This window comes from Micropterus salmoides, unplaced genomic scaffold (assembly GCF_014851395.1).
Source record: "Micropterus salmoides isolate LMB-PRFRI ecotype aquatic unplaced genomic scaffold, ASM1485139v1 Ms_hic_scaffold_3, whole genome shotgun sequence".
In the NCBI taxonomy this organism is placed as follows: Eukaryota; Metazoa; Chordata; class Actinopteri; order Centrarchiformes; family Centrarchidae; genus Micropterus; species Micropterus salmoides.
In genome coordinates, this window is record NW_024042261.1 from 36,162,367 (window position 1) to 36,187,947 (window position 25,581).

The 25,581-nt window shown below is 41.4% G+C and overlaps 1 protein-coding gene across 1 annotated transcript in view; it reads left to right on the forward strand.

Annotated features, from left to right (window-relative positions):
* The window catches only part of gdpd4a (glycerophosphodiester phosphodiesterase domain containing 4a), a gene marked incomplete at its 5' end in the record, with an annotated part of 37,084 nt that extends 12,646 nt beyond the window's left edge, over nt 1-24,438 (forward strand). The window contains 5 exon segments of the mRNA XM_038693680.1: nt 10,278-10,402; nt 10,405-10,424; nt 14,896-14,978; nt 17,530-17,609; nt 20,296-24,438. Coding sequence (XP_038549608.1) covers nt 10,278-10,402; nt 10,405-10,424; nt 14,896-14,978; nt 17,530-17,609; nt 20,296-20,402 — 415 coding nt within the window.
* Nucleotides 24,439-25,581: the final 1,143 nt, after the last annotated feature.

A 25,581-nucleotide genomic window follows, 5' to 3' on the forward strand; every position in this document is an offset into this window, starting at 1 on the left:
ACCTTTAAATATCCTATGTTTCTCCTGTAGATCAACTCTTCCCCCCTCTTTTGTGTCTTTTGTTTGGTGATGTGCATGTGGCGCCTTTTCACCTCAAATAAGTTAACTTTAATCTAAGTTATAAATTCCTGGACTTTAATAGCTCCTGTGTTTCAACAGGTTTTCTGCTCATGTTCAAAATTTTCTGCACATTCAGAATCTCTCCAATATAGAGATAGTAGGTTTGATAGTAATTTAAATTTCGAGCAGCACACCACAAAGCTTGTTCAATCATGTTTTTATCAACTTAGAAATATAGCAAAAATTTGATCTATGTTAACTTTTAAGGACACCGAAACCATTTTACACACCATCATCTCATCACGCCTGGATTATTGCAATAGCCTTTTCACCTGTTTAACCCAAAAATCTATTGATCGACTCCAGACTGTCCAGAACTCAGCTGCCAGGCTTTTCACCAGAACAAAGAAATATGACCACATTACCCTATTTTAGCTTCATTACACTGGCTCCCAGTATGTTTTAGAATTCACTTTAAAATTTTATTGATCACTTTTAAAGCTCTTCATGGCCTCTCGCCTTGTTATGTTTATGACCTTTTAGTCCCATACGCACCAGCACGTACCTTGAGATCCTCGGGCAGAGGTCTGTTGTCTGTTCCAGAGTCTCGACTGAAAACTAAAGGGGACAGAGCGTTTGCTGTCAGGGCCCCGAGGCTCTGGACAGCCTGCCCGAGGAAATCAGGTCGGCTGAGTCAGTGAACTCTTTTAAGTCCCTTCTTAAAACACACTTTTATGGGAGAGCCTTTCCCGATCTTATTTGACTTTATTTTATCCCTTTTATTTTATTCTATTTTTATATTTATCTTAAACGTGTATTTTAGTCTTTTCAGGGTTTTCTTGCATTTATTATTGTCTTGACACTTGTAAAGCACTTTGTAACTTGTTTTTGAAAAGTGCTCTACAAAAAAAGATTATTATTCAGTCACTCATTACGCAATCATATCCACACACCCCTGTTCATACTTAGGGGAAACGTGACTGTTCTGTCTGTTCTGTTTGTTCGTGTACATGTACGTGTGTAGTTATGTAAGTCAAAGTACAGATGGCCACCACATGCTCAGTGACTCCAACTCGTTGCTTGTAGAACAACCTCAGGGAAGATAAAAGGAGGTAGGGAAAGAGATGGGAGGGAAGTAAAGGGCAAGTGGATGTGGAGTTCATGGCAGGAGAGAGAAAAAGGAGAGGAAGGAGAGAAATAGAGGAAATGAAAACCTGGGTAAAGAGGAACTTATTCAGTAGAGGAGAGAATTGGTTGGAGTGATGGGAAGGAGGACAAAGGTGAGGACAAGCAGTGGAGGAGGTACAAACGTGGGAGAAAGGAGGTCAAATAAGAGGAGGTGGTTGCGATGAGAAGAGGGTAAGAGAGGCTTATAAGTAGTACAAGAGAAACGAGTGGGAGGTACTTGCACATAAACCGAAGCTGTGGGAGAACAATCTGGACAGAAAGAACAACTGTTGAGTGACTCATGACGTGATGGTTTTTACCAAAATACTGTAGTTTTCCCTTGTTGCTGGTGATTAATCATTCTTCACTGTAATGTCTCATTGAAACGTGGAAATATCAGCTTTGATCAGCTATTTGTCACCAACTAGAGAACGCCTGGTTGGATGAATCATGTTATTTGTGGTAAAAGATGTATCAAAGTTGTGCTCATAAGACATCACAAGTGCACGCTGCATGTGTTATTATAATCAGAACATTATGTTAAAAGGATGTGGTCAAACTTTGCATGGCGGTTCTTTTAATAGTGCACCTGTACAGTGATTTACTGATGATAAGAAGGGAAGAAAAATTCTTCTCCATCTCTACTGGACAAACTAATCCTAATCCTGCATAACTATTTAAAGTTACCAGTTTACCTTGATTATTTCAGGGCTTGCAATTGACCGGCCGATGCAACAGCCTGTGTCACGGGGATTTGTCTCCTCTGATATCCTCCACGCGTTTCTGCCATTCTCCCATTCTTCTTCATGTTTTGCGGCGGCAAAGTGTTCAATAGACAATTTCCTTTTATGTTTGACCACAATACCGCACGTTTTGTAAAACGGCTTACCCCCGCTTTGGTAAAGAAGATCCGGATACTGTTTTGTCTGCAAATGTGAGACGTTGGTCTCACACATGTTTGCTGCATTTTGTAAACAAGGAAGTGAGATTGCTGACATATGACGTACGTTTGCGGGAAATGGTGATGAGAGGTCAAATGTGCGGAAAAGTTGCGATGACTCAATATTGCACAAATCACGCTGAATTCATGGTGATTTCTTGAATTTGTGTTAATACTTGCGATCGCAACATTGACGGGACGGATTTACACAAACAAGTAGCAATAGGCCTACATTATACTTAATTTTTAGTGTCTTTGTAATACAAAATTCCTTAAGCATTTCTTAAGTAAGTTAAACCAAATCAAATGTTTAAATTATGAATGCACTGCCAATTTAAATGAAATACTGTTAATTTGTCAGTGTCGTGAAGGTCAATGCTTTCCCTATCTGTTATCAAACATGGTTAGGCATAGATATTTTAAATATGGAAAAATAAAGCACTGGTATTCAATAGGGATGCACCTGGGGCTCTTTGCATGTCTTCCCCTCTATCTCTCTCTTTTCAAACTTCTATCCAAATAAAGGCGAAAAGGCACCCAAAAAATCTTCAACAAATAATAAAAAAGTTGTATTGGTGCATCCATAATTTAAACATGTTTTTGTTTTTCAAATCCAATTTTACAATAAGAAAAATTACAGTATTTAATATAATATATTTTTACAGTACCGTTACCGTCCTGCAACAACTCGCCTCTCATGAGATTTCAGAGCGAGAAATGTCCTTGAGTGAGACTTCGGGTTAAAAACAGTGTTGCCAGGAGTCCCTCATAGGGATCCTTTGCATGATGGTGGGCAGACACCTGTTATAACAGTCCAAGCCTGCTGGTGGCCAAAAAAAGCACTTTTTGTGCATGTATATTTGATGGCTGCAGTTGTCCCGAAGGAATATGTTGCAGCCACTGCAGCCGGTTCAGCTGCTGGCTGAAACCGTCTATGGCACAGATTTCAAAACTTTTTTTTACCTACTAGTAATTAAACACTAAAATATGTGAAAATGGGTATAAAAATACTGAAATTATCCTTTAACAGCTGATGAAGCATGCCTCTGGAGCTTCACACTGTTTCAACAACTTTTTAATAAGATGAAATCTCACTATTTGAACAAACTGTTTTGAACTGACCCTCAGTGTGATGCCACAACCAGAAATAATAACAAGATTATACAACTCCCAGAGATATATAAGTCCAGGTTGTATAACATAGAAACCGGCGCTGATCTCTCTCTCTCTGAGTGCATGGTGGGAGTTTGGTGGTGGAGAGCGTGGTGAGTGTGGCTGAGAGTTTCTGAGTGATTTCAAACTTCTTTTGTTGTTTACTGTATGATTGTTTGATCATTGTTTGCGTTTATTGTCACTGTATGTTGCTGTGTGTTTGGGTGGTTTGGGGGGCCGTGTTTCTTGACGGGGATGGGGTCCTCAGAGACGTCGTCCCTGTCTCTGAAGCATGGGGGTGAGGGTGGTGCCGCAGCCCAGCACCACGGTGGAGCAGGTGCTGCTGGCGGTAGGAGAGCAGGTGGTGCATGGAAACATCTGTGTGCCTCACGCATGAATAAAGCGGTAGGGGCAGAGGGAGGATGACCTGGGGAGGCCAGAGCAGGATGCAGAATGTGTTTCTGTGCAGGATGTAGAGCTGCTGCAGGTCAGCCCAGATAGTGAGGCGGATGATCAGGTGAAGGCTGCTCGTGGCCATGGTGACATGGACTGTGAATCTTGAATCTGACTCTGATAGCTTCTCTATAGCAGACAGGTACTCTCAGAGTATTGACTTGTATTCTCTGGAGGAGATTAATGGCTTCCTGGATGACACTTTTTGGGGTAAAAAAAGCAAATGTCAAAGAATATTTTCCTGATGTGGATAAGTCACCACACTGCAGAGAGTTGTTGGGCTCAATTTACTGGATAGCAAGAAACGTTCTGAGGAAAACTCTTAAAACGACAAAGAATAAAATGTCAAAGAAAATGATACTTTCAAATTAAAGTAGTATGATCATACAACACTGGGTGTTTCATCTCTGCTGGGTTTCCCTGTTAGCCTGTCTCTCTTCTCCTTACATGCAAGGTCTAAGGGTGGCCTCGTTAAACATAAGTGGGGGTAGGGATGGAAAAAAGAGACCTTTAATAACAGAAGTAATCACACAGAAAAGACTAGATGTAGTTTTCTTACAGGAAACACACAGTGATAGCACAAATGAAATAGATTGGGGCTTATGGTGGGGAGGGCAGCATGTCCTTAGCCATGGGACAAATTTAAGTGCAGGAGTTGCCATTTTGTTTCCTCCAAAGTTAAATGTAAATGTTACATCGAGCACAGAGGTGGTGAAGGGCAGAGTCTTTATTGTTAGAGCTGAAATAGAGGGCTTCAGCTTTATTTTTATTAATGTATATGCACCAAATCAAGGCTCTGAGCAGGAAGAGATTTTCAAAGTAATAAAAGAAGAACTAAATAATACTGGTACAGGAGAGTTTATTGTATTGGGTGGTGACTGGAACTGCTGCACTGACTTTATGTTAGATAGGACTGGAGAGGAGCCACATATTCAGTCCTCCTCTGTTCTGTCTCATGTATTAAGAAAAACTGATTTGGTTTATGTGTGGAGGATGAAACACCCTTCAGATAGGCAGTACACTTGGATCAAAATATCAGATGGTAGAGTAAGTGCAGCTAGACTAGACAGCTTTTATGTACCTTGTTCTTTTACTGCCGGAGTCAGATCATCACAGTAATTTTTACAGACCATCATTCAGTCTTATTGAAGCTGATTCTTTCCTTCACTGGAAATTTTCTAATTGTTTTGGACTTACTGGAGATCTCGGAAAGATGATTTCCTTTCTCTGACTCAGTGGCGGGAGGTAGGAAAACCTCAAATTAGGGTGTTTTGTCAGGAATACACTGCCAGTGTCACAATAAACATCAAGAGAGCTGTGCAGGAGTTAGAGGGCGAGATAAGAGACTTGGAAAATGCCTTATGAACAGATCAGCAAAATAATGATCTTTTACAATCTAAAAAACAGGAGCTTAACTTCTTCCTGCAGGAGAGAGCCAAAAAGGCTTTTGGTCCAAGCACACTTCACCAGACTACAGCACCAACCACTGTTTTCTTTAACTTAGACAAGTCAGCTGCTTCAAAAAACAGATGGTGTGTCTCCGCCTCCCTGATGGGAAGGTGACCACAGACCCAACGGAGATGAGGAAGCATGGAGTGGACTTTTATAAACTTGTTCAGGGCAGACGGCTGTGATGTTGACTCTGCTGCAGAGCTTCACCAGGGGCTTCCTCAACTGGATCCAGGAGATCAGGAGGCTCTGGGTTTGGATATACCTCTTGATGAACTGACTGCTGCTGTGTCTCAGATGGCGTCTGGCAAGGCTCCAGGAATAGATGGTTTTCCATCAGACTTTTGTAAATACTTCTGGACTATCATGGGACAGGACCTTCTGGACATTTTCAAAGAGTGTTTTATAAAAGAGACACTTCCAGCATCCTATAGGCGTGCAATTCTTTCTCTTCGGCCTAAGAAAGTAGATTTAGCCCTTTTAAAGAACTGGAGACCATTAGCTCTTTTGTGCACGGACTATAAGATTCTCTCCAAGGTCTTATCAAATAGATTGAAAACTGTTATTTACTTTTTAATTGGTGCAGATCAATCATACTGTGTACCGGATAGTTCCATGTTTGATCATTTATTCTCATTGAGAAATGCGTTTGATATTTGCAAAGTATATAACAATGTTGGTATCATATCTATTGACCAGGAGAAGGCTTTTGACCTTGTGGATAATGATTTTCTTTTTTCTACCTTACAGGCTTTTGGTGTTGTGGAGGGTTTTCTGTCTTGGGCAAAACTGCTGTATTGTGATGCTTGTTGTGTGGTGAAGTTGGGTGATGGGTTGAGTGTTCCTGTGCCAGTTAGGAGAGGGATCAGACAAGGCTGCCCCATCTCAGGCCAGCTTTACAGCATTGCCATTGAGCCTCTCCTCTGCAGGTTGAGGAGCAGGCTGCGGGGTCTCTCACTGCCAGAGCTGGCTCAGACGCCCCCTGTTGTTGTATCAGCATATGCTGATGATGTAAATGTATTTATTTGCAATCAGAGAGACATTCAAGAGTTAGAAGAAAGCCTTGTATGGAAAGTTTCCTTGCCAAGGTGAACTGGGGAAAAAGTGAGGCTTGTTTAGTGGGGGAGAGTGGTTGCGTGGGGAGCACTCCCTGTCTTCCTGGAAACCTTAGGTGGGGAAAAAGGGGTATAAAAAGCCTAGGAATTTTTCTAGGGAGTGAGGACTTTCAGAGGCAGAACTGGGAGACAGTGCTGGAAAAGGTAGAAGCCAGGTTGTCTAAATGGAAATGGTAGCTACCTCACCTGTGCTATAGGGGAAGAGCTCTGATAGTGAATAACCTGATTGCATCATCTCTGTGGCACAAGATCATCAGAATCAGAAGGAGCTTTAGTGCCAAGTAGTGTTTTACACATACGAGGAATGTGCTGTGGTGATTAGGTGCTACACGTAGACAAACATAGTCAACATAAATAAATGTAGAAATATATAAATATGGAATGGAAGAACAACATTGCAGATATACATGTGCATTATTCTGGGTCTGTGTCGTGCAGAAGTAACGCAACGGAAGAGAAAATTGCGTACATAAAAATATACAACAACAAAGATCAACAATCAACAACAAATATGTGCGACGTGCCAGGTCTGTGCACAACACGAGATGAAACGGTATTTACATGTGCAGAGACATTTGTATCATTTGCAAGGGGGAGTGTCATTAGGGACCCGGGCCTTGTTAATGAGGCTAGTTGCAGACGGGAAGAAACTGTTTTTGTGGCGAGAGGTTTTGGTCCTGATGGGCCGCAGCCTCCTGCCAGAGGGAAGAGTCTGAAACAGTTTGTGTCCGGGTTGGGAGGAGTCAGCTGCAATCTTTCCTGCTCGGCTCAGAGTCCTGGAGGCGTACAGGTTCTGAAGAGAAGGAAGATTGCAGCCAATCACCTTCTCTGCAGAGCGAATAATACGCTGCAGCCTGCCCTTGTCCCTGGCAGAGGCAGCAGCGTACCAGATTGTGATGGAGCAGGTGAGGATGGACTCAATGATGGCGGCGTAGAAGTGCACCATCATTGTCTTTGACAGGCTGAACTTCTTCAGCTGCCGCAGGAGGTACATCCTCTGCTGGGCCTGTTTGGAGAGGGAGGTGATGTTCAGCTCCCACTTGAGGTCCTGGGAGATGATGGTGCCCAGGAAGCGGAAGGAGTCTACAGTGGTGACTGGGGAGTCACACAGGATGATGGGGGAGGGTGGGGCTGTGCTCTTTCTGAAGTCCACGACCATCTCCACGGTCTTTAGAGCGTTGAGCTCCAGATTGTTCTGGCTGCACCAGGTCACCAGATGGTCAATCTCCCATCTGTAGGCAGATTCATCTCCACCTGAGATGAGCCCAATGAGGGTGGTGTCATCTGCAGACTTCAGAAGCTTGACAGACTGGTGCAGCTGTTGGTGTACAGGGAGAAGAGAAGGGAGGAAAGAACGCAGCCTTGAGGGGAACCGGTGCTGATGGTCCTGGAATCAGAGACATGTTTTCCCAGCTTCACGTGCTGCTTCCTGTCCGTCAGGAAGTCAGTGATCCACCTGCAGGTGGAGTCAGGCACGTTCAGCTGAGAGAGCTTGTCCTGCAGCAGGGCCGGGATGATGGTGTTAAAAGCCGAGCTGAAATCCACAAACAGGATCCTGGCGTAGGTTCCTGGGGAGTCCAGGTGCTGGAGGATGAAGTGAAGGGCCATGTTTATTGCATCATCTACAGACCTGTTGGCTCTGTAGGCGAACTGCAGGGGTCCAGGAGTGGGTCTGTAAGGCTTTTAGGTGGGACAACACAAGGCGTTCAAAGGACTTCATAACCACAGAGGTCAGGGCGATAGGTCTATAGTGGTTTAATCCAGTGGTCCTTGGTTTCTTGGGGACAGGGATGATGGTGGAGGCTTTGAAGAAGGCTGGCACATGGCATGTCTCCAGTGAGGTGTTAAAAATGTCTGTGAACACCGGAGACAGCTAATCAGCACAGTGCTTCAGGGTGGATGGGAGGCAGAGTCCGGCCCAGCTGCTTTGCGGGGTTTCTGCCTCCTGAAAAGACCGTTGACTTCCCTCTCTGTGATGGAGAGAGGAGGGGAGGGGGTGGAGCTGGCCAGTTCTGAGGAGGGAGGGGAAGAAGTGGTGGACTGAAGCTGAGCGGAGGAGTCACAGGGGATGGTGTCCGATGGACTCTTGGCAGTAGAACTGGTTCAGCTCATTTGCCAGATGAGAATCGTTTATGGAGTGGAGGACTTTGGGTTTGTTTGTGTTGGTGCCACCATCAGGCCTACTGGATGAAGTGCAGTGGCTCCTGGTAAATTTCTTCTGGTCCGGTCAACACTGGCTGAGGGCGTCGGTCTTGTATCTCCCTGTGATAGAGGGAGGACAAGGACTTGTAGACATTCTGTCCAGAACCGCGGCCTTCAGACTGCAGATGGCACAGAGGCTGCTGTATGGCTGCAGTCGCTGCTGGTTAGCTCCTGCTCGACTGCTTCTCAGGAACGCTGGCCGGCTTGGGCTGGATAAACAGCCCATCTGAAGTTGACCTGACTGGACTCACGCCCTTCTATGGCTCGGTGATTAATGCCTGGCAGACACTGACGGTCACACGAACTCCTGACCCTAGGCCAGGTATGTGAATCTATGAGGAGCCGCTGTTTAATAATAACTTCCTTAGAAACTCCACATTTTCCTTGGCTACATTAATGACTAAATTTGTAGAGGCCGGTATGCCACCTCACAAAAGCATCCATGGAAACTCTCGGTGGCATCACAAACATCAGGTCCTCCAGAATGCTCAGTACGGTTGTGGAGGAAGTCTGGCGGTCCCTTTCTGAGCCACTGAGAGGCTTTGCTAGGAAACGTGCTGGCCAATGGAAGGATGACAGTGTGTACATTTTTCTCTCTCTGAGTGTCTGTCCTGCTGCTGAGGAGTGGTGAGAGGAGAGTGGACTTATTCTCTCCATGAAAACACCAGTGCTGGGTAGCTTCAGATCCTGTGGGAAGAAGCAGCTGTACTTCAGTTGTGTGAAGGTGCTGAACCTTCGCTCTCTGGCTGGAGTCAAGGAGTCGAGATGTGGATGTGGTGCAGAGCCTGAAAGGTCTGGTTGCAGCTTGTCTGAGAGTAGAGCACGCTTTCTACACACTGACTAGTAATCTGGAGCCTTTCAGGGCTCTGTGGGGGATCAGACATGTTTTATGTTCACTAGAGGAAGATGGTTCACTGGTTCTTAACTTTTACCTTATTATTGTGTGTGTATGTGTGTGTGTAGTAATCATGGTAGATGATTTATTATGATGATGGTTTTCTAATGTGACGTAAATAAAAGAAATCAAAGTCCCTAAAGTCTGTCTGTCTGTTTTCTGACTTTCTCAGTCTGTTTACCTTAGCAGGTGATCATTAGACTTTTAAAGGATGCTTTTATCCCAACTAATAGTCAGGGATACAGAGAATGTTTGTGTCTGTGAGAGGGAATTAAAACTGCCATTGTGATAAATTACACCACTCACTTCCTCCTTCCCCCCTCTCCATTTTTCATTTCTTCTAATCCAAACCCTCACTGTTCTTTCTTTCCCACCTCTCATTGACCTCCCTCCAGTCTTTCCCTCCATCTTGTAACCACCAACTCCATCTTTCATGTCTTCCATCCCCCTCTCCTCTTACCTTCCCCTTCTACTCCTCTCTGCCGATATTTGCATCCTTCTATCTCGCCTTTCTCTCAAATCAAATCTGATGAGCTTTACTGGGGTGAATGTTGATGTTACGTTATTGTCGGTATTACATTTCAATGTGGTGAAATATGAATTATGGACGTATGATGCTAGCTTTCTGAAGGAAGGCTTCTTGAAGGTCAGTATATTTTGTGCTCTCATTGTAAACCCCTGTCTGTTAGCCATGTTTGTCATTGCTACCTGTTTCCAAGGTCAGGCTGTGGTCTGAATCAACTTTTAATCAGCTATAGTGGTGCGATACAGGATTAATGTATTAGCTAATTTTAAGACCAAAAATGATTTGGGTTCAAATGTTTGTCTTCTCCTCTCTCTACAGTAAGTACCAGTCAGTGAACATCAGCACCAACCTGTATGTGATCAGCCAGCCGTGGCTCTACACTCTGGCCTGGTGTGCCGGAGCTCAGTCCGTAACCACCAACTCCATCCACATCCTGTCCAACATCAAAAGCCGCTTTACCTCATGGTAAGCAAATTAAACTACATTATCAGATGTTATGATGCCTGCTGTCCTGAATACGGTTCACATCGTATTTCTTACAGGTTAGTTTGGATGCATGGAGCTCGATCTGTTATCTTAGCATGCAGTACATTTTCACATTGTTGCACCATAGTTATTTTTTCCTTGGACATGTCCTAGCTGTTATTAGATTATATATGTATAACAGGGGAAATATAAACACATTTTTTTAAAATCATGGAGTACAGTACGTGTGCTGAGGTCACTAGTTGGTCTAGGCTGCATGGTAAGACAAACGGAAGCGAAGAAAAAGACAAGAAAATAATCATCCAAAGAGCTACTACAGTGACTTAGTATTGTACTTCATGATGATTGGGGATCCCCAAGAGAGAGTATTGTAATGTAACTACCTAATATATGTCATAACCCTCATATCACGAGGGTTATTTTTTCTTTGGAAAAGCTCCCTACAGAGGCACAGAAGACATTATAAGAAGACATAACTGACAAACTGATTGATGGAGTGTCCCTTTGAACAATAAGTCTGCTAAAGAGAGCTTCTGTTGTACTTGCCTGCCTGCACTCATTGCCCACATAGTTTTTACACTTGTGTGGCTAAGACTCATGAGACACATTGAACTTGTTAGCATTCATTTTAGAATATGAAAATGTTGTTGCAGCTTTTTAAAAAGACACTTTATAAGAAAATACATTTATAAGACAATACACAAGCTAGTATTGCCACATTAGCTAGCCTACCAAAATGTTGAGGTACTCTGCATCTGTTTGACTTTATGTTTGTGCTCCTTAGCAGATGGCCAGATTTGTCCAGGTTGTTTTTTTTATGTCTCCATGAAATAGTAAAATGTTCCAACAAATCCTTCTACAGGCAGGGCAGCTGTGTTTATATAACAGATTTTATACACAGAGGCCATTTAAAGTTGAGAATGCGTTAGAGCAACATTAACAAACAACATTACGGAATTAATTTAAATATGTCAAATTTATTTTGGCCTGAGGTGAGTTATAAACCAGCAGCTACAATTTCAAATCTATTGCTCTGCCTTTAACTTCTCACAGACTTAAAGCTAGAGTGCGGGACTTTTACATATGAACGTCCATTAGATTCGAGCCCTTGTCAAACGATGCTGATTAATACTATCACCATCATGTCAATCTCTCTGTATTTGTAGTATAGCAAAGATTTTAAATCTGGTGTCCGTGGCGACATTTGCACATTAGTGAATCAGTAGTTATGTGTTTTATCCCAACCAGCAATGATGTTCCACACTGAATGTTTAGGAGTTTCTTCTAATTCGACAACTTAGGAACTTTTAGCCTATAGGATGTTTTGGGACTATGGCTCCAGACTTTGTACGTTAATATTTTAGGTTGGAGCAGCACAATTAATCTAATTGCAATGTCGTCATGTGCGATTATATAACCGCAAAACTGCTGCAGTCTGCTCATTATCTCCCCCCACATTGGGCTCTCACATGTGCCCCTAAAAACTTATAAGCCTACCTGCAATGAGAAAAATTATTTGTGCCACTAACTTTTAAGACAACAACCTACCATAACCACCCTCCCCACCGCTATTTTTTCAAAACATAGTCGGTCTCGCCACCGGAGCACCGGGAGAAATGCTGGTGAGCTAAAGCGGTAAGACAAAAGAAAACAGGGAGACGATAAAGACAGTTTGAGTTTGGCTCGCTGGCCAATTAATATTAGCTGGATCGGTGCATTAAGTTGTTCAACATGTTCAACTTTTTACAGAGCCAGTCAGTCACTTTTCATCAACCGACCAATCACAGGCTGGATGGGACGGTACATTAGAAAAAGTTTGACGTTCTAAAGCAAATAATTAAATGTTGAAGAATATGATTATTGACAAGTTAGTAGGCTACTTAGCATTAACAAATTAGAGACCAATGTAGAGCCTTTTGCTTGCACAAGGATTAAATAAATAAAAAACAACCCACAGAAATGAAACAGCTGTAACTGGATTTAATATTCGACTAGTGGTTATTATAATGAATGTTGTTTATTATTGTTGTACTAACAGTGTACTATTCACTAAACATTATACTCTTTATTTAATACACATGTGCAGTTCCTCCTCCAGGTTGTGGATAGAGACTCTGCATTAGACAGATGGACATTGAGCCGGTGCCAGTGTGCCAATATGTGCTGCTTCTAGCTACCTCCTCTGTAGAACAACGCGCTCCCCTTGTTCTGTTTTACTTGTTATTGTTATAAATATGGTTTAACTTTGTTCAAATTAAGAAATACACATTTCAAAATTTTAGTATTTCGCACATTCCTTGATATAAGCAAGTAGACTCAGTACCATTTGTTCCATTAAAATCGAACTGCAATATTGTCCACAATAATCGCAATATGACTTTTTCTCCAAATTGTGCAGCCCTAATTTTAGACATCTGGAATTTGCTCTTATCCACAGTTAGTTTCAATGAGTGAGTAGGGAGGAGGTTTGAAAATCTCTTCAGCAGGTATCATGAGTGTTTGAAGATTGAGCCTGTGACCTTTTGGTTACATAAACAGAGCAGCCAAATATAAACTACGAGCTGCAATAAGGAGAGCAAAGCGCAGTTAAGAAACAAAACTGGAGCAACAATTCTCATCAAGCAGCTCAAGATCAATATGGAAACATCTGAAGGACATGACAGATTACAAAAAAATCCAGAAAAATTAAATAACTTATGCAAGGTTTGAAAAACCAAACTCACCAGCCACCCCCCCCCGACCCCATTCCAACACCTTCTTCAGCATCCAGGAGGACGAAGTGAGAGCTACATTTAAGAAGCTTAACATCAGGAAAGCAGCATTGCCGGATGGGATCAGTCCTGCTTTACTTAGACATTGTGCAGCTCAATTGGAGCCAGTATTTTCCACCATATTTAACACCTCAATAAGCCAATTTACAGTCACACAGTGTTTTAAATGCTCCTCCATCATTCCTGTGCTCCTCAAAGATCACCTGCCTCAATGACGTCAGACCAGTTGCCCTAACACCTGTGGTTATGAAAGCATTTGAATGAATTATTCTGGCATACCTGAAATCCTGCACTACCTCTCTGATGGACCCGGATCAATTTGCCTACCAAGCCAGTTGAGGATGCAGTCAGCATAGCACGCCACCATATCCTGCAACACCTGGAATCACCAAACACCTACACACACACACACCCTTTTTATTGACTTTAGTTCCGCCTTTAATAGTATTAACCCATTTAAACTCTTTACTACACTCTTGGACATGAACATTGATCCAGCCATATGCCACTGGATAAGGAGCTTCCTGTGGAATAGATCACAGAGGGTGAAGGTTAATAACATAACCTCACACTCTCTCACCCTGAGTACAGGAGCTCCTCAGGGTTGTGTTCTCTCCCCTTGGCTCTTCTCCCCGTACACCGCCCACTTTTACATTCAGTGAGAACAAAAGTATTGTGGACGACACAACCATTGTAGTCCTCATCTCAGACAACGATGAAACCCAGTATCGCGTGGAGGCGGACCAAGCTGTCACTTGGTGTTCGAACAATGACCTCCAGCTCAAACCAGCCCAGGAACTCATTATTGACTTTAGACGTAGGCCATTTCCCAAAACACCCATACAAATAAACGGCAACCCACCGACTCCTTTTTTTTTAATTCCTTGGAAGACACATTAGCAATAATTTGAAGTGCACAACTAACACCGAACACATCATTGCAAAAGCTCAACAAGGACTTTACTTCCTCAGGCAGCTTAAAAAATACCGGATCAAGCATCAACTCTTTGTTCTGTCTACTCCGCTATCATCAAGTCCATCATTACATCATCGATCACAGTATGGTGTGGTAGCAACGACCGTCAAACAAAGGAAAAACTACAGCGGACTGTCAACAAAGCATCCAACATTGTAGGAAAACCATTGCCCTCAGTTGATTCCCTCTATACACATCGGACTGCAAAGCGAGCAAAGAAAATCATCTCCGACCCCTCACATCCTGCTCACCACCTCTTCCAGCTCCTTCCCTCAAGGAGACGCTACAGGTCACTTTCTACCAAGACCAAACTCTTCACAAATAGCTTTTTTCCCATAGCCATCAGGACTCTGAACTCCTCCCTTTAGTTTAGTTGCCTTCTCGCACCCTATGTAAGAAGGCAACTGTATGGTCATGTGTGTGGTCATTTACCCACTGTTTTTATTTGTTGTTGTATTGTTACATGTTTGTCTATTTGTTGTCTGTAATGCATGTACGTGATGTAGAGCTTAAACATACTGTACCAAAAACAAATTGTCACCACCTACATATCTTTCTAATTTCAAATGAGTTGGATTAAGTTTTTAACATGAGCATTCAAGTCCAAGTCTTTAGGGGCACTAAATTAAATAATGATATTCATGTTCACAATTTTTTTTTTCAGCAAATGTAATCAACTCTTTCCTTCTCTGCCTCTCTCCAGACTCCAGAGGAATATAGTTTAATGTGGATTCTGACTGATGCCGTGTCTGCCTGCCTCATCATTGCAGTTTTCTTATTCCATTGGTGCGTAGAGACACACACACACACACACACACACACACACACACACACACACACACACACACACACACACACACACTCTGCGGTCATAATGATCCCTCCCCTGCTAATTGCAACGTCTGGTGTTGGGGTGGTGAAGCAGTGCAGGGCTGAGTCATCCTGGCTGCTGATAAGGTTTTATTATTAATATGTAATCTGAGATGTGGCCATATGATGTGAAGACAGGAAGCACAAAGGTGTTTTTGATCCCGTAATTATATGGAGAGAGTGTGTGTGTGTGTGTGTGTGTGAATGAAAGATAACTATAGAGATGAAAAAGAGACAAGAAAACACAAACCTCAGAGGATATGCTGATTTATTTTTCAACCTGTTACTTATTAGTATGGGCGATCATTTATATCAGTTACTGTGGATAGAAAAAGTCTGCACACCCCTGTTAAAATGCCAGGTTCATATGATGTAAAATAATGAGACAAAGATAAATCATGTCAGAACGTTTTCCACCTTTAATGTGACCTATAATGTGAACAATTCAATTGAAAAACAAACTGAAATGTTCGAGGGGAAAAAATGAAAAATAAAACCCCTCAAATAACCTGGTTGCATAAGTGTGCACACCCTCTTATAACTGGGGATGTGGCTGTGTTCAGAATTAAACAATCACATTCAAACTCAGGTTAACTAGAAGACATTACACACCTGCCATTACACTCACCATCATTTAAAGTGACTGATTAATCACAAATAAAGTTCAGCTGTTCTAGTAGGATTTTCCTGATATTTTCTTAGTTGCATCTCCGAGCAAAGGCCACGGTCCGCAGAGAGCTTTCAAAGCATCAGAGAGATCTCATTGTTGAAAGACATAAGTCAGGAGACAGGGTACAAAAGAATTTCCAAAGCATTAGATATACCATGGAACACAGTGAAGACAGTCATCATCAAGTGGAGAAAATATGGCACAACTGTGACTTTACCAAGAACTGGACGTCCCTAAAAAACATGTGACATGTGACAACTATCTCCTGTATTCTTCATATGAATGGGCTATGGGGTAGGGTGGCAAGACAGAAGCCTTTTCTTACAAAGAAAAACATCCAAGCACGGCTGAAGTTTGCAAAAACAAACATCAAGTCCCCCAAAAGCATGTGGGAAAATGTGTTATGGTCTGATGAAACCAGGGTAGAACTGTTTGGCCATAATTCCAAAGGGTATGTTTGGTGCAAAAACAACACTGCACATCACCCAAGGAACAGCATAGCCACATGAAGCATGGTGGTGGCAGCATCATGCTTTGGGGCCGTTTTTCTTCAGCTGGAACCGGGGCCTTAGTCAGGGTGGAGGGAATTATGAACAGTTCCAAAAAAGAGGCTATTTTGGCACAAAACTTTCAGGCGTCGGTTAGAAAGATGAAGAGGAAGTTCACCTTTCAGCACGACAACGACCCAAAGTACACATCCAAATCCACAAAAGCATGGCTTCACCAGAAGAAGATTAATGTTTTGGAAAGGCCCAGCCAGAGCCCAGACCTGAATCCAATTGAACATCTGTGCGGTGATCTGAAGAGGGCTGTGCACAGGCCATGTCCTCGTAATCTGACAGATTTGGAGCGCTTTTGCAAAGAAGATGCGCCATGCTAATAGACTCCTACCCAAAACGACTGACTGCTGTAATAAAATCAAAAGGCGCTTCAACAAAGGATTAGTGTAAGGGTGTGCACACTTACGCAACCAGGTTATTTGAGGTGGAAAACGTTCTGACATGATTTATCTTTGTCTCATTATTTTACATCATAAGAACCTGGCATTTTAACAGGGGTGTGTAGACTTTTTCTATCCACTGTATAACATTTGTCTTGCCTAATTGCAGACTGTGGCACCACTAGACACCTTTGGGTTGGAGTCTATCACACACAAGTGAACACACCCACCCATTATTGTAGTCAGAAATATAGGAAATAAAGGTGTGAATTATTTTGTTTAAACAATGTTTCTTATTAATTGTTGGTTAAGTCAACACATTGGGAATTCTTGTCAACAGCTGTCTCAGTGTGATAATTTGAAATAAAAATCACAATTCGCTTCATAATCATGAATGCCTTCTAGGACAGAATGTGCTCTAATAACTCTATAATAAAAAGATAATTGTGTCTCGCCTCGCTCTTTGACGGCTGGTTTTTCACAACAACAAACACTTTTGCTTCCTGACATGGTCGGCCGATTCGTTGTACAAACTAGTTCCCTTTGAGCATAACCTGGCCCTTAGAGTGAGGATATAAAAAGAGTGAGAGTGTGAATGTCAGTGAGATTCATCCCTTCCTGTTAGCCAGATGAGGCTCTTCACTACAAAGAGCTGGATATATCTTTCATCGTCACTCCCTCTCTTCTCCCTTTTAATCCTGGGCTTTATTCAACACTCACCTGGACCAGACACACATGCACACATGCATGCTCGGTGTACACATCAAAGCAGTTACTGTGGCAGTCTCAAAGCACTTTGGTAAACAAATAAACACACCTGGTTATTCTCTGATCTCTCTCTTTGGTGTGTGTTACAGGTGGAGAGAGAGAGGCCTGCCCTTCTGGTCTGGCAGCCGTCAGACTCACGAGAACGGACCTTACAGCAAGTTCAGGACGGGTATGAGAAAATGTTTTTGCTCTTCACTCTTTGTTGTTTCTACACTGTCGTTCTGGATCTTTGTCTGAGACTAATATTAGATAATTAACCCATGCACACAAAAAACGTTCACCCACCGTCTGTTCCATCCTCACATCCAAAGTCTCAAAAGTCAACTTTGTGGGCAAGCGAGTGCTGAGTAGTTGCAGGCCCTGTGCTCACAAGACTATGGGGACTTACAGAGTGTCTTGACCATGGAACATTTTGGGAAATACTCTTGTTTGCCGTCTTCCTGAGGAAAAATGATACATCAATTTCATCTCTGTAGATTAGTACAGAGTTAGAGCATGGCTTTAAACAGAAAATCACTTATCAACAGGTTTTAAGTCTTGATTACATGTTGTAACTCATTACAGCAAGCTAGCCACCAACACATCTAGGAATCACCAGTTTGCTTCAAAGCTGGAAACTTCACTGTGAGGACTGTACTTTTTACTGTTTTTGCTGAACACACATTGATATTGACCTTAGCAAACAATCATACTTTCCAGTATTCATTTAAATGTAGCTTTGCTCAAGTTGTTGCTTGTCTTTGCATGCAGTCCTCTCCTGTGTGTTGTATGTGTCAGACTCTTCAGAAGTCATCTGTATTCGCTGGAGCACCCTCCACTCTGAACCCCCTGCTGGAGCCCTCGTCTCCCTCCCCTTGGTCTTCAACCCATGAACCCCTGCATGTCAGCCCTGCATGTCAGCCCTGCATGTCAGCCCTGCATGTCAGCCCTGCATGTCAGCCCTGCATGTCAGCCCTGCATGTCAGCCCTGCATGTCAGCCCTGCATGTCAGCCCTTCAGGAACCTTGTATGAACCCAGAAACCTGTTTGAACTGTACAAGCTTCTATGTTTCCTGTAGAAAAATAGCATGAAACCTATATAAAGCCCATAAAAGCATAGTAAGAGATTTGAGTGATTTAAATGACTGTGGGGATTAAACGTCCCCTAGCAAACAAGAGCAAAGCATGTCATGTACTGATGCATGTACAAATAAAGTCTAGAGGTAGACGAGTGATGAACGTCTGAAACGCTCCAGAAACACCTGCAAAAAAGCTGTTTGTGTGGGTTGCCCTTTACCTAAGCCAGGGGTCTGTAAACTATTTAGCCCCTCTCTAGTAGCTCCCTGACTTTGTCAAAACATTTAAGTGAATAACCTTTTTTATATGTACATTTTTTTATAATTGTTGTAGGCCTAAAGTCATCCTAGAAGTATTCACCTGTAAAAACATGCAGCATATACATCAAATAAAAAATGTTTTTACACACGCGCCAACTAAAATGTGCGTCATCATGCTACATCCTGGCGCTAAATCAATAGCAGTGTCTTGAATGGGTAGCCTGTTCTCCTGCGACAGCTATGGATTTATAGTATACCACCGCTACTGCTGGCTTTCCAGAATGTTTGATATACGGTAATTTTATACTTTCATAAATGCTCCAAGAAATTGCATTAGAAAGGCAAAGTTACATGAAGTAGCCAAATAATCATACATACATACATAAAAAATGAATGAATGGTCATTTAGACCTATTAGTAATGTTGATAAACTAATTTATACCAATAGGTGGTGGTAACTGCATGTAGAGGGCTTAAATATGTTTTTGTGGCTCCAAACAGTTGTTTCTGGCCCAAAGTGGCTCTTTACATTTTAGAGGATGCCGACCCCTGAATTTAGCATTGCAGCTATATTTAGAGAACATAAATCCTTTTCAGGTGTAGCTGACGTAGTAACACTGTAGCTGTACAAGCCTAAATGTACATAAAGAGCTGCAAGTGGCGTCACAGTCCACAGAAAACATAACTATAAATCAAGCACAGATGACCTCCATTAGATAACTACTATTTATAAAGCCTGGAAATAAGTCTTTAAGTACACTATACATGTCCTAAAAGTGGTGGGGACATAAGGGCTCAGATTAGGGGCGTAATGATACACTTTGGTCACGAGACGTGACGATGCACGAGAACAAGACTAGAAGATTTTTAACACTATTTTGAAGTGAAATAGGAAATTTGAAAATACATGAGGTCCTCCGCCAGTAAAGCATGAAACACTTAATTTTCTGCATTCTGGAGACATTTTCTGCTCCAATCTACGGTGGAAATGTGTTTATTTATATAAAGGAAAACACAAAATTCAGCAGGCAGGGGACAATTTATAAATATAAAAATATAACCGAATATAATGCAGTAATCAGCAGCTTGTTTTATTTTGCTTAAGTTACTTTTTTTTGGACAATGCACATTTGTTTCTTCTGTAAATTGCATGGCATGTTTTCTTTAGAACATTTTTAACAAATGCTTCCAAAAAGTGATGGGGACAAAATTTTTAAATTAATTAATTAACATTTTTTTTATCACATCTTTTCATTTATAGATGCATGGCTATCTTACACTTTTTTCAGTTTAAATTCAAAGGGGTTTTATTGGCATAGGATACAAACCTTTACGTTTTCAAAGCAAGCGTGTGTTCAGATGAGTATAAATAACTAAAAATAACTAAAAAAAATGTAGATTTGCAGTTAAACCCCCCCTATTCCCTTATGTGTTCCTCGTGCACCCTTGCTTTGAGCCCTCTCTCCTCCAGTATGGCCTCTGTATTACTGCTCCTTGACATGTGAAGGGATCCTGTTTGACCTTTGCCCCCCTTTGCAGAGCTGAGTGACGTGTGGTCCATCTCCAGCGTCAATGTCCGGCCTGACCTACGGAGCACGCCCAGTTCACCCAGTGCCCCTCACCTGCCCACCATCACCGAGGAGTGACTGAGGGAGAGAAAGAGAAAGAGAGAGAGAGGCCAGATAGGGAGGTACAGGTGATGAGAGATGGTAAAAAAAAAAAAAGGATTTGTTTAGTGAGAGAGAGAGAGCTTTGTCATGGCATCGGAAAAGTTTTTGTTGATGGCTTTCAAATTTCAACAATAAATTAAATTAGAATTACAGACATTTTAAAGCTATTATTTATAACATAGTTTAACATTAAAAAAACTAGATGTGTCATCACATTTCAGTTAAAACGTTGCTTAATTTGTGACATTGCCTTTTTTTCAACTAAGCCCTGGCGACCTAGTGAGAGGAGTGCAGAAATCATTCCAGTGAAATAACCAAACAAAACGTATTTGTCTTGGACAGAAAATTGGATCTCGTCACTCATAGTAAGAAACTGATTGAGAAAATGTGTTTTCAGGGCCTTTTAAATTAAAGAGAAAAGATAATGGAGAGAGACAGCAAACTCTCTTGTCTTTCTCCGCTTCCTCTCTCAGTCTGCGGGCCGACTGCCTGCAGGAACTGAACTGCTGAACCAAACCTCATTCACTGACCTGCCATCCGGGACGGAGCAGAGAGACTCTGGACTCGAGCCTGGAAGCACCAGTGTTTTTTTTTTTTTCTCCATACTCTCTCATAGATGCCATTCAGATGCCTGGGCGGTGAGGACACTCAAACACTAGCCCAGAGGCTGACATGCTTGATGAACATTTTCATCTTTGGTCATTCAACATCACCAGCTGATATCGACTAGATGTTAAAGAAACAAAACCTCGCACAAGAAAGAAGAATCAATATATGCTGCTGTAGTAGTACATGAGTCTCTTTCACTCATCCGCCTCGTGTTTCTAGTAAAAACCAAATGTTTGTCAAAGGAAAAGCGGCAGCGTGGAGGTGAAGCTCAGAGTGAGTGAAAGCTGATGGTGATGAAAATTGTAACTTCGGAGCAGGAGACATGTGGACGATGATAAAATGGAGAATCTTCTGTAGGAGCTATACTTTTATTTTTATTTTTTCAGCTGTACAATTATCAGGTGCATTTGACCAAACCTTAAACCATGTCTTGACCATGTGAGTTGTTGGAGGCAGTGTATGAACTGTACACTGTTGGGCTGACAGAATGAATGTAAACCTGAAGCTTGAGAAGATATTGTTAGTTACTGTTTTTGTTTTGTACTAAAGTGAATGTATTACCAAGCGGGGCCGTGTTTCTCAAAAGCATACGAGGAATGTTTTGGCTGGGAGTAATTTCAGTTTGGGTACGGATGCTAAATGTAGTATCAGCTGCTCCAAATAAAGATAAAGATGCTTTTGAGAAACCGGATCCTGTGCTCTTTTTGCAAGGCAGTGAGTACAGCATCTGCTTTTTCCTCAAATATACAAATATACGCACACAGTACCGTATGACTATATAATCTGTGGGTTACACTTTATTTGGAAAGTCTGCTACAGATGGTTAGTTGAGATTCAACTGATTCACATATTAAGCTGTTTTTTAGGTTTGGTTTAGGTACACAAAACATTTTGATTAGGGGATGATCATGAATTACCCCAAATATACTTTATTGATAATCTGTTAAACATCTAAAGGTAAAAGAAAAAACATTTGAAAACTATCTGTTGGTGGGCTATCCAAATATAAAGTGTCATCTTTGTTGTGTTGTCCTAACTCAAACTCTTAAATCCAGAGTGTCTTGTCTCAACTTTTTAGGTGTGAAATCCGTGAAGTTAGGGGCTTTGATTTTCTGAGGGGTTTTCCCAGTTTTCTGCACAGTTTTGGAGGTGAATCAGGAAGTGCTGCAGTAAGTGCCATTTAAAAAAAATAAAATAAAATTATTGTTAGGATCAATCACTCTAAGCAAAGTAAATGTGCAGGAATTTATTTAAAACAATCTTAACAATAGTTTGGATGCACATCCTCGCAGGTATCATTTGCAATGAATCAGTGCAACACAGTTTACAGTGTGTTGCTCATTACATTTAACCTGCAGTCAGAATCCATGATTTTATCCAACTAGTGTTGAAGCTCCCATTCTCAGTCATTCTTAGCTTTTTATTAATATTGGACTTTGAAATTTTGGATTCTGTTGGATTTGAGGTTACTCTGTCTTTGTCTTTGTGTGTCCTGCACCGTTGAACTTACACAGGCCTGGTTATGGTCTGTCTGGCCAAGGTGATGCTGAAACTTGTCTTAAGACAGATGTTTGGCTGCAATCAGAAGTTTCCAGTCTTAAAAAAAACTTCAAGGCAACACAAGACGAACGAATGAGAAGAATGAAGAATGAGTTTGTGTAAGTCCTGAAGTCAGAAATGACTGAATGAAACGAGGCTAAAATTATGTAGATCTAAAGTTTAGACATTACAGTGCAGTCACATCACCGTCTAAGACCAAGCAACTTAATGTACTGTATTGTATTGTGATATGAATAAGTGGTTAGCACTTAGTTTAATTGTATTTGTGTTCCTGTTGAGAATATAGTAGCTGATCTGTTGGGTAGGCTAAGCATTTTAGCTGCAGTTATCAATCACTGCACAGCCATATTTATTATATTGAATTTGATGTTTCCCACCATAAGACCGTTCATTTTAAGCGAGCGAGTCTGGTGACAATGCGGCATTGCATTGTATTTGCTTTAGAGATGCATTGCATTTTGAGCCTTGCATGTAAGGGATTTATTCGCCTTTTGTTTTATAGATGCTTTCTTAAAGTGAAATTTGCCCCAATGTTGTATCATACTCAGAGCTCATGTAGACTGTGTCTTTAGGCAGATATTCAAGTGGTTTCCAGTTTAAAACAATATCCTAACATCCATAGAAGCATCTGTTGTTCACGAAAGGGCAGCTCTCCAGAGGTCACAAACACAGCAAGCTGTGATGAAAACAGAATGATTGTAGATAAAATCAGGCAACACATGAGGTGATTCTGTTGCAGTTTTTGACCTTTGCAGTGTTGCCTTTTTTCCTCACTTCAATTTTGGGAAATACAGACATTGCTGTTTTTTGAAAGGCAGTTCAGAAGTTCAGAGCTGGAGTTGTGTGTCTGGCATGAGGTTTAACCTCAAGCTGTTTTAAAAAAATAAATAAATTAAATCTCTATATTTAAGGCAAATATCCAGTTAAGTTATGGCTGCATTAAACTGTTCACATGCAGGCGACTCGTGCATGCTGCTCTGCACGTTATTTCAGTAAAGAAAACGCAAGGAAACTTTAAATTAGTGCGACCAAACCATAAAGAAGGACAATCAGTGAATCAGAGGAAAGAGATGTCAATTACACCAGAGACACATTGTCAGGCTGTTTGTATATAAACTCTGGAGGCAAACCGCTTCTCATCATTTAATGACAGCCACCTTCATTCCAGACTGGTGAACAAAATTACTTGAAAGGCTTTTCTTGGTTGCAGGGCTGTTCATTCATCATCAGTATATAATATACCTGCTTTGCTGTCTTGATGCCTGCAAGAGTCCGGTGTAGATCAAAATGTGTTTTTTACAGGGTATGTTTGAGGTAAATTCCCATGTTATGGAATTATTATCATAATTCACTTCACTGAAGTTCTCCATAATCAAAGATGTGTGTTAGATTTGGCTCCATCAGTGGTGTGATTCAAAATTCATGGCCTTTCCCTGCCTGGAAGCTGTGGTCCTGTTCAACGCCTGGAAGTGTGGACATAAAACATTGGATCTCTGAAAGTCAGATCTGAATTAGGAACACACACAGAAATGTTGAGTGGAAGCAAAGTGTCAACATCTCTTAAAGTGTATAAATGCTCAACATTGTCTTTGACTAATAGCTGCAGTACTTGCTGAGAAACGTAACCTAAGATATGGAATAATATTATAATGTGGGTGTAATAGTCCATTCTTTCAAATGGTTAAGTCTCTGTAGCATTTTACATCTTGTGCTGTACTGAACAGCTATTTTTATTTTATTTTATTTTATAGAAGCATTCTCAACTTTTGGTTTCTTTTTTTTTTACTGTAACTTCTCTGATTGTAAATGCTACTGTCATCTGGTATTAAAACATTAGACAAAAGGTTTGGTTGTTGGTAGCACTGTCTGTGGTGGTTCTCCATCACATTTTTCATTTTCTTCTTCTCTCTTCAAAAGAACAAAAGAAGTTATTCAAGTGATATTATTCTGCAAAAGCATGTGATACTAGTACTAGACTAGACTGCTAGAAACAATTCATCAGATGAAAATAAAGGTGGGAATGGAAAAAAAGAAGGAAATTGACTAAAATGAACAATCAAACTGGAGCAGGAGAGAAATTCTGCTGCTGGTAGACGAGTCTGTGTATGGTTAAAGAGCTAAAGAAATGCACTTATGTACATCTGGGACATCAGATAATAAGAACTTATTACAGTGCTGACATAATTACCTACGGTATGTAAAGTGATTGCTTATCAAATATAAATGTTACTCATGTTTGCACCGCTAATAAATGCTAAGAAAGAAAGAGAAGGTTAATGTATGTAGGTTAATACATGTTTATGTATGCTGTCCTCCCATCAGCTCTTTAAAAATCTCACAAATTACTGTAAATAGTTTGTTTTTTTCCTTTATCTAAATGTTATCTTTACTTCCTGGTTCAGACGCCGTTTGGTCACAGATGGGGAACCCTGCTCCACCTGGTCGTCTTGGGTTTGTTGCATCTGTAACTCATGCCTCTCTATCTGCTGCAGTGGTACACACACACACACACTGCAGATCCTGTCATTTTTGGGGTTGTTGAGTTCATCTGTGTATTGATATTCGGGTTACTGATACACAAACTTGTTGAACTTGGTGAAGCTGCTCTGGTGGTGTTGGGGGCTCATCCTGGTTACATGTACAGTTTGTGGCTGTGAGATTCCTTTGATACCTTTTACACTTTGTGCCATGCTTGTGTGTTGCACAAGGCTTTGATGTTTCCACAGCCATCAATGGTTTTATTTACATTTAATTGAAGTACCCATACTGACCTTGAAAAATCACTGGTGATTTTTACTTATTTGATGTTTTCTAAACTTTATATGCTTTGCACCACACATAACATGTCTCACTACATATAGATATTATTTTGCAAGTAGGAGTAAAACATTTTACATTTAAAAAGGACCCCTTAACCAGGATTCAATAAGAGCCTAAATCAAAGCGCAAATTTAGAATCACTAACCTAGAAACACCCGATCCTTGT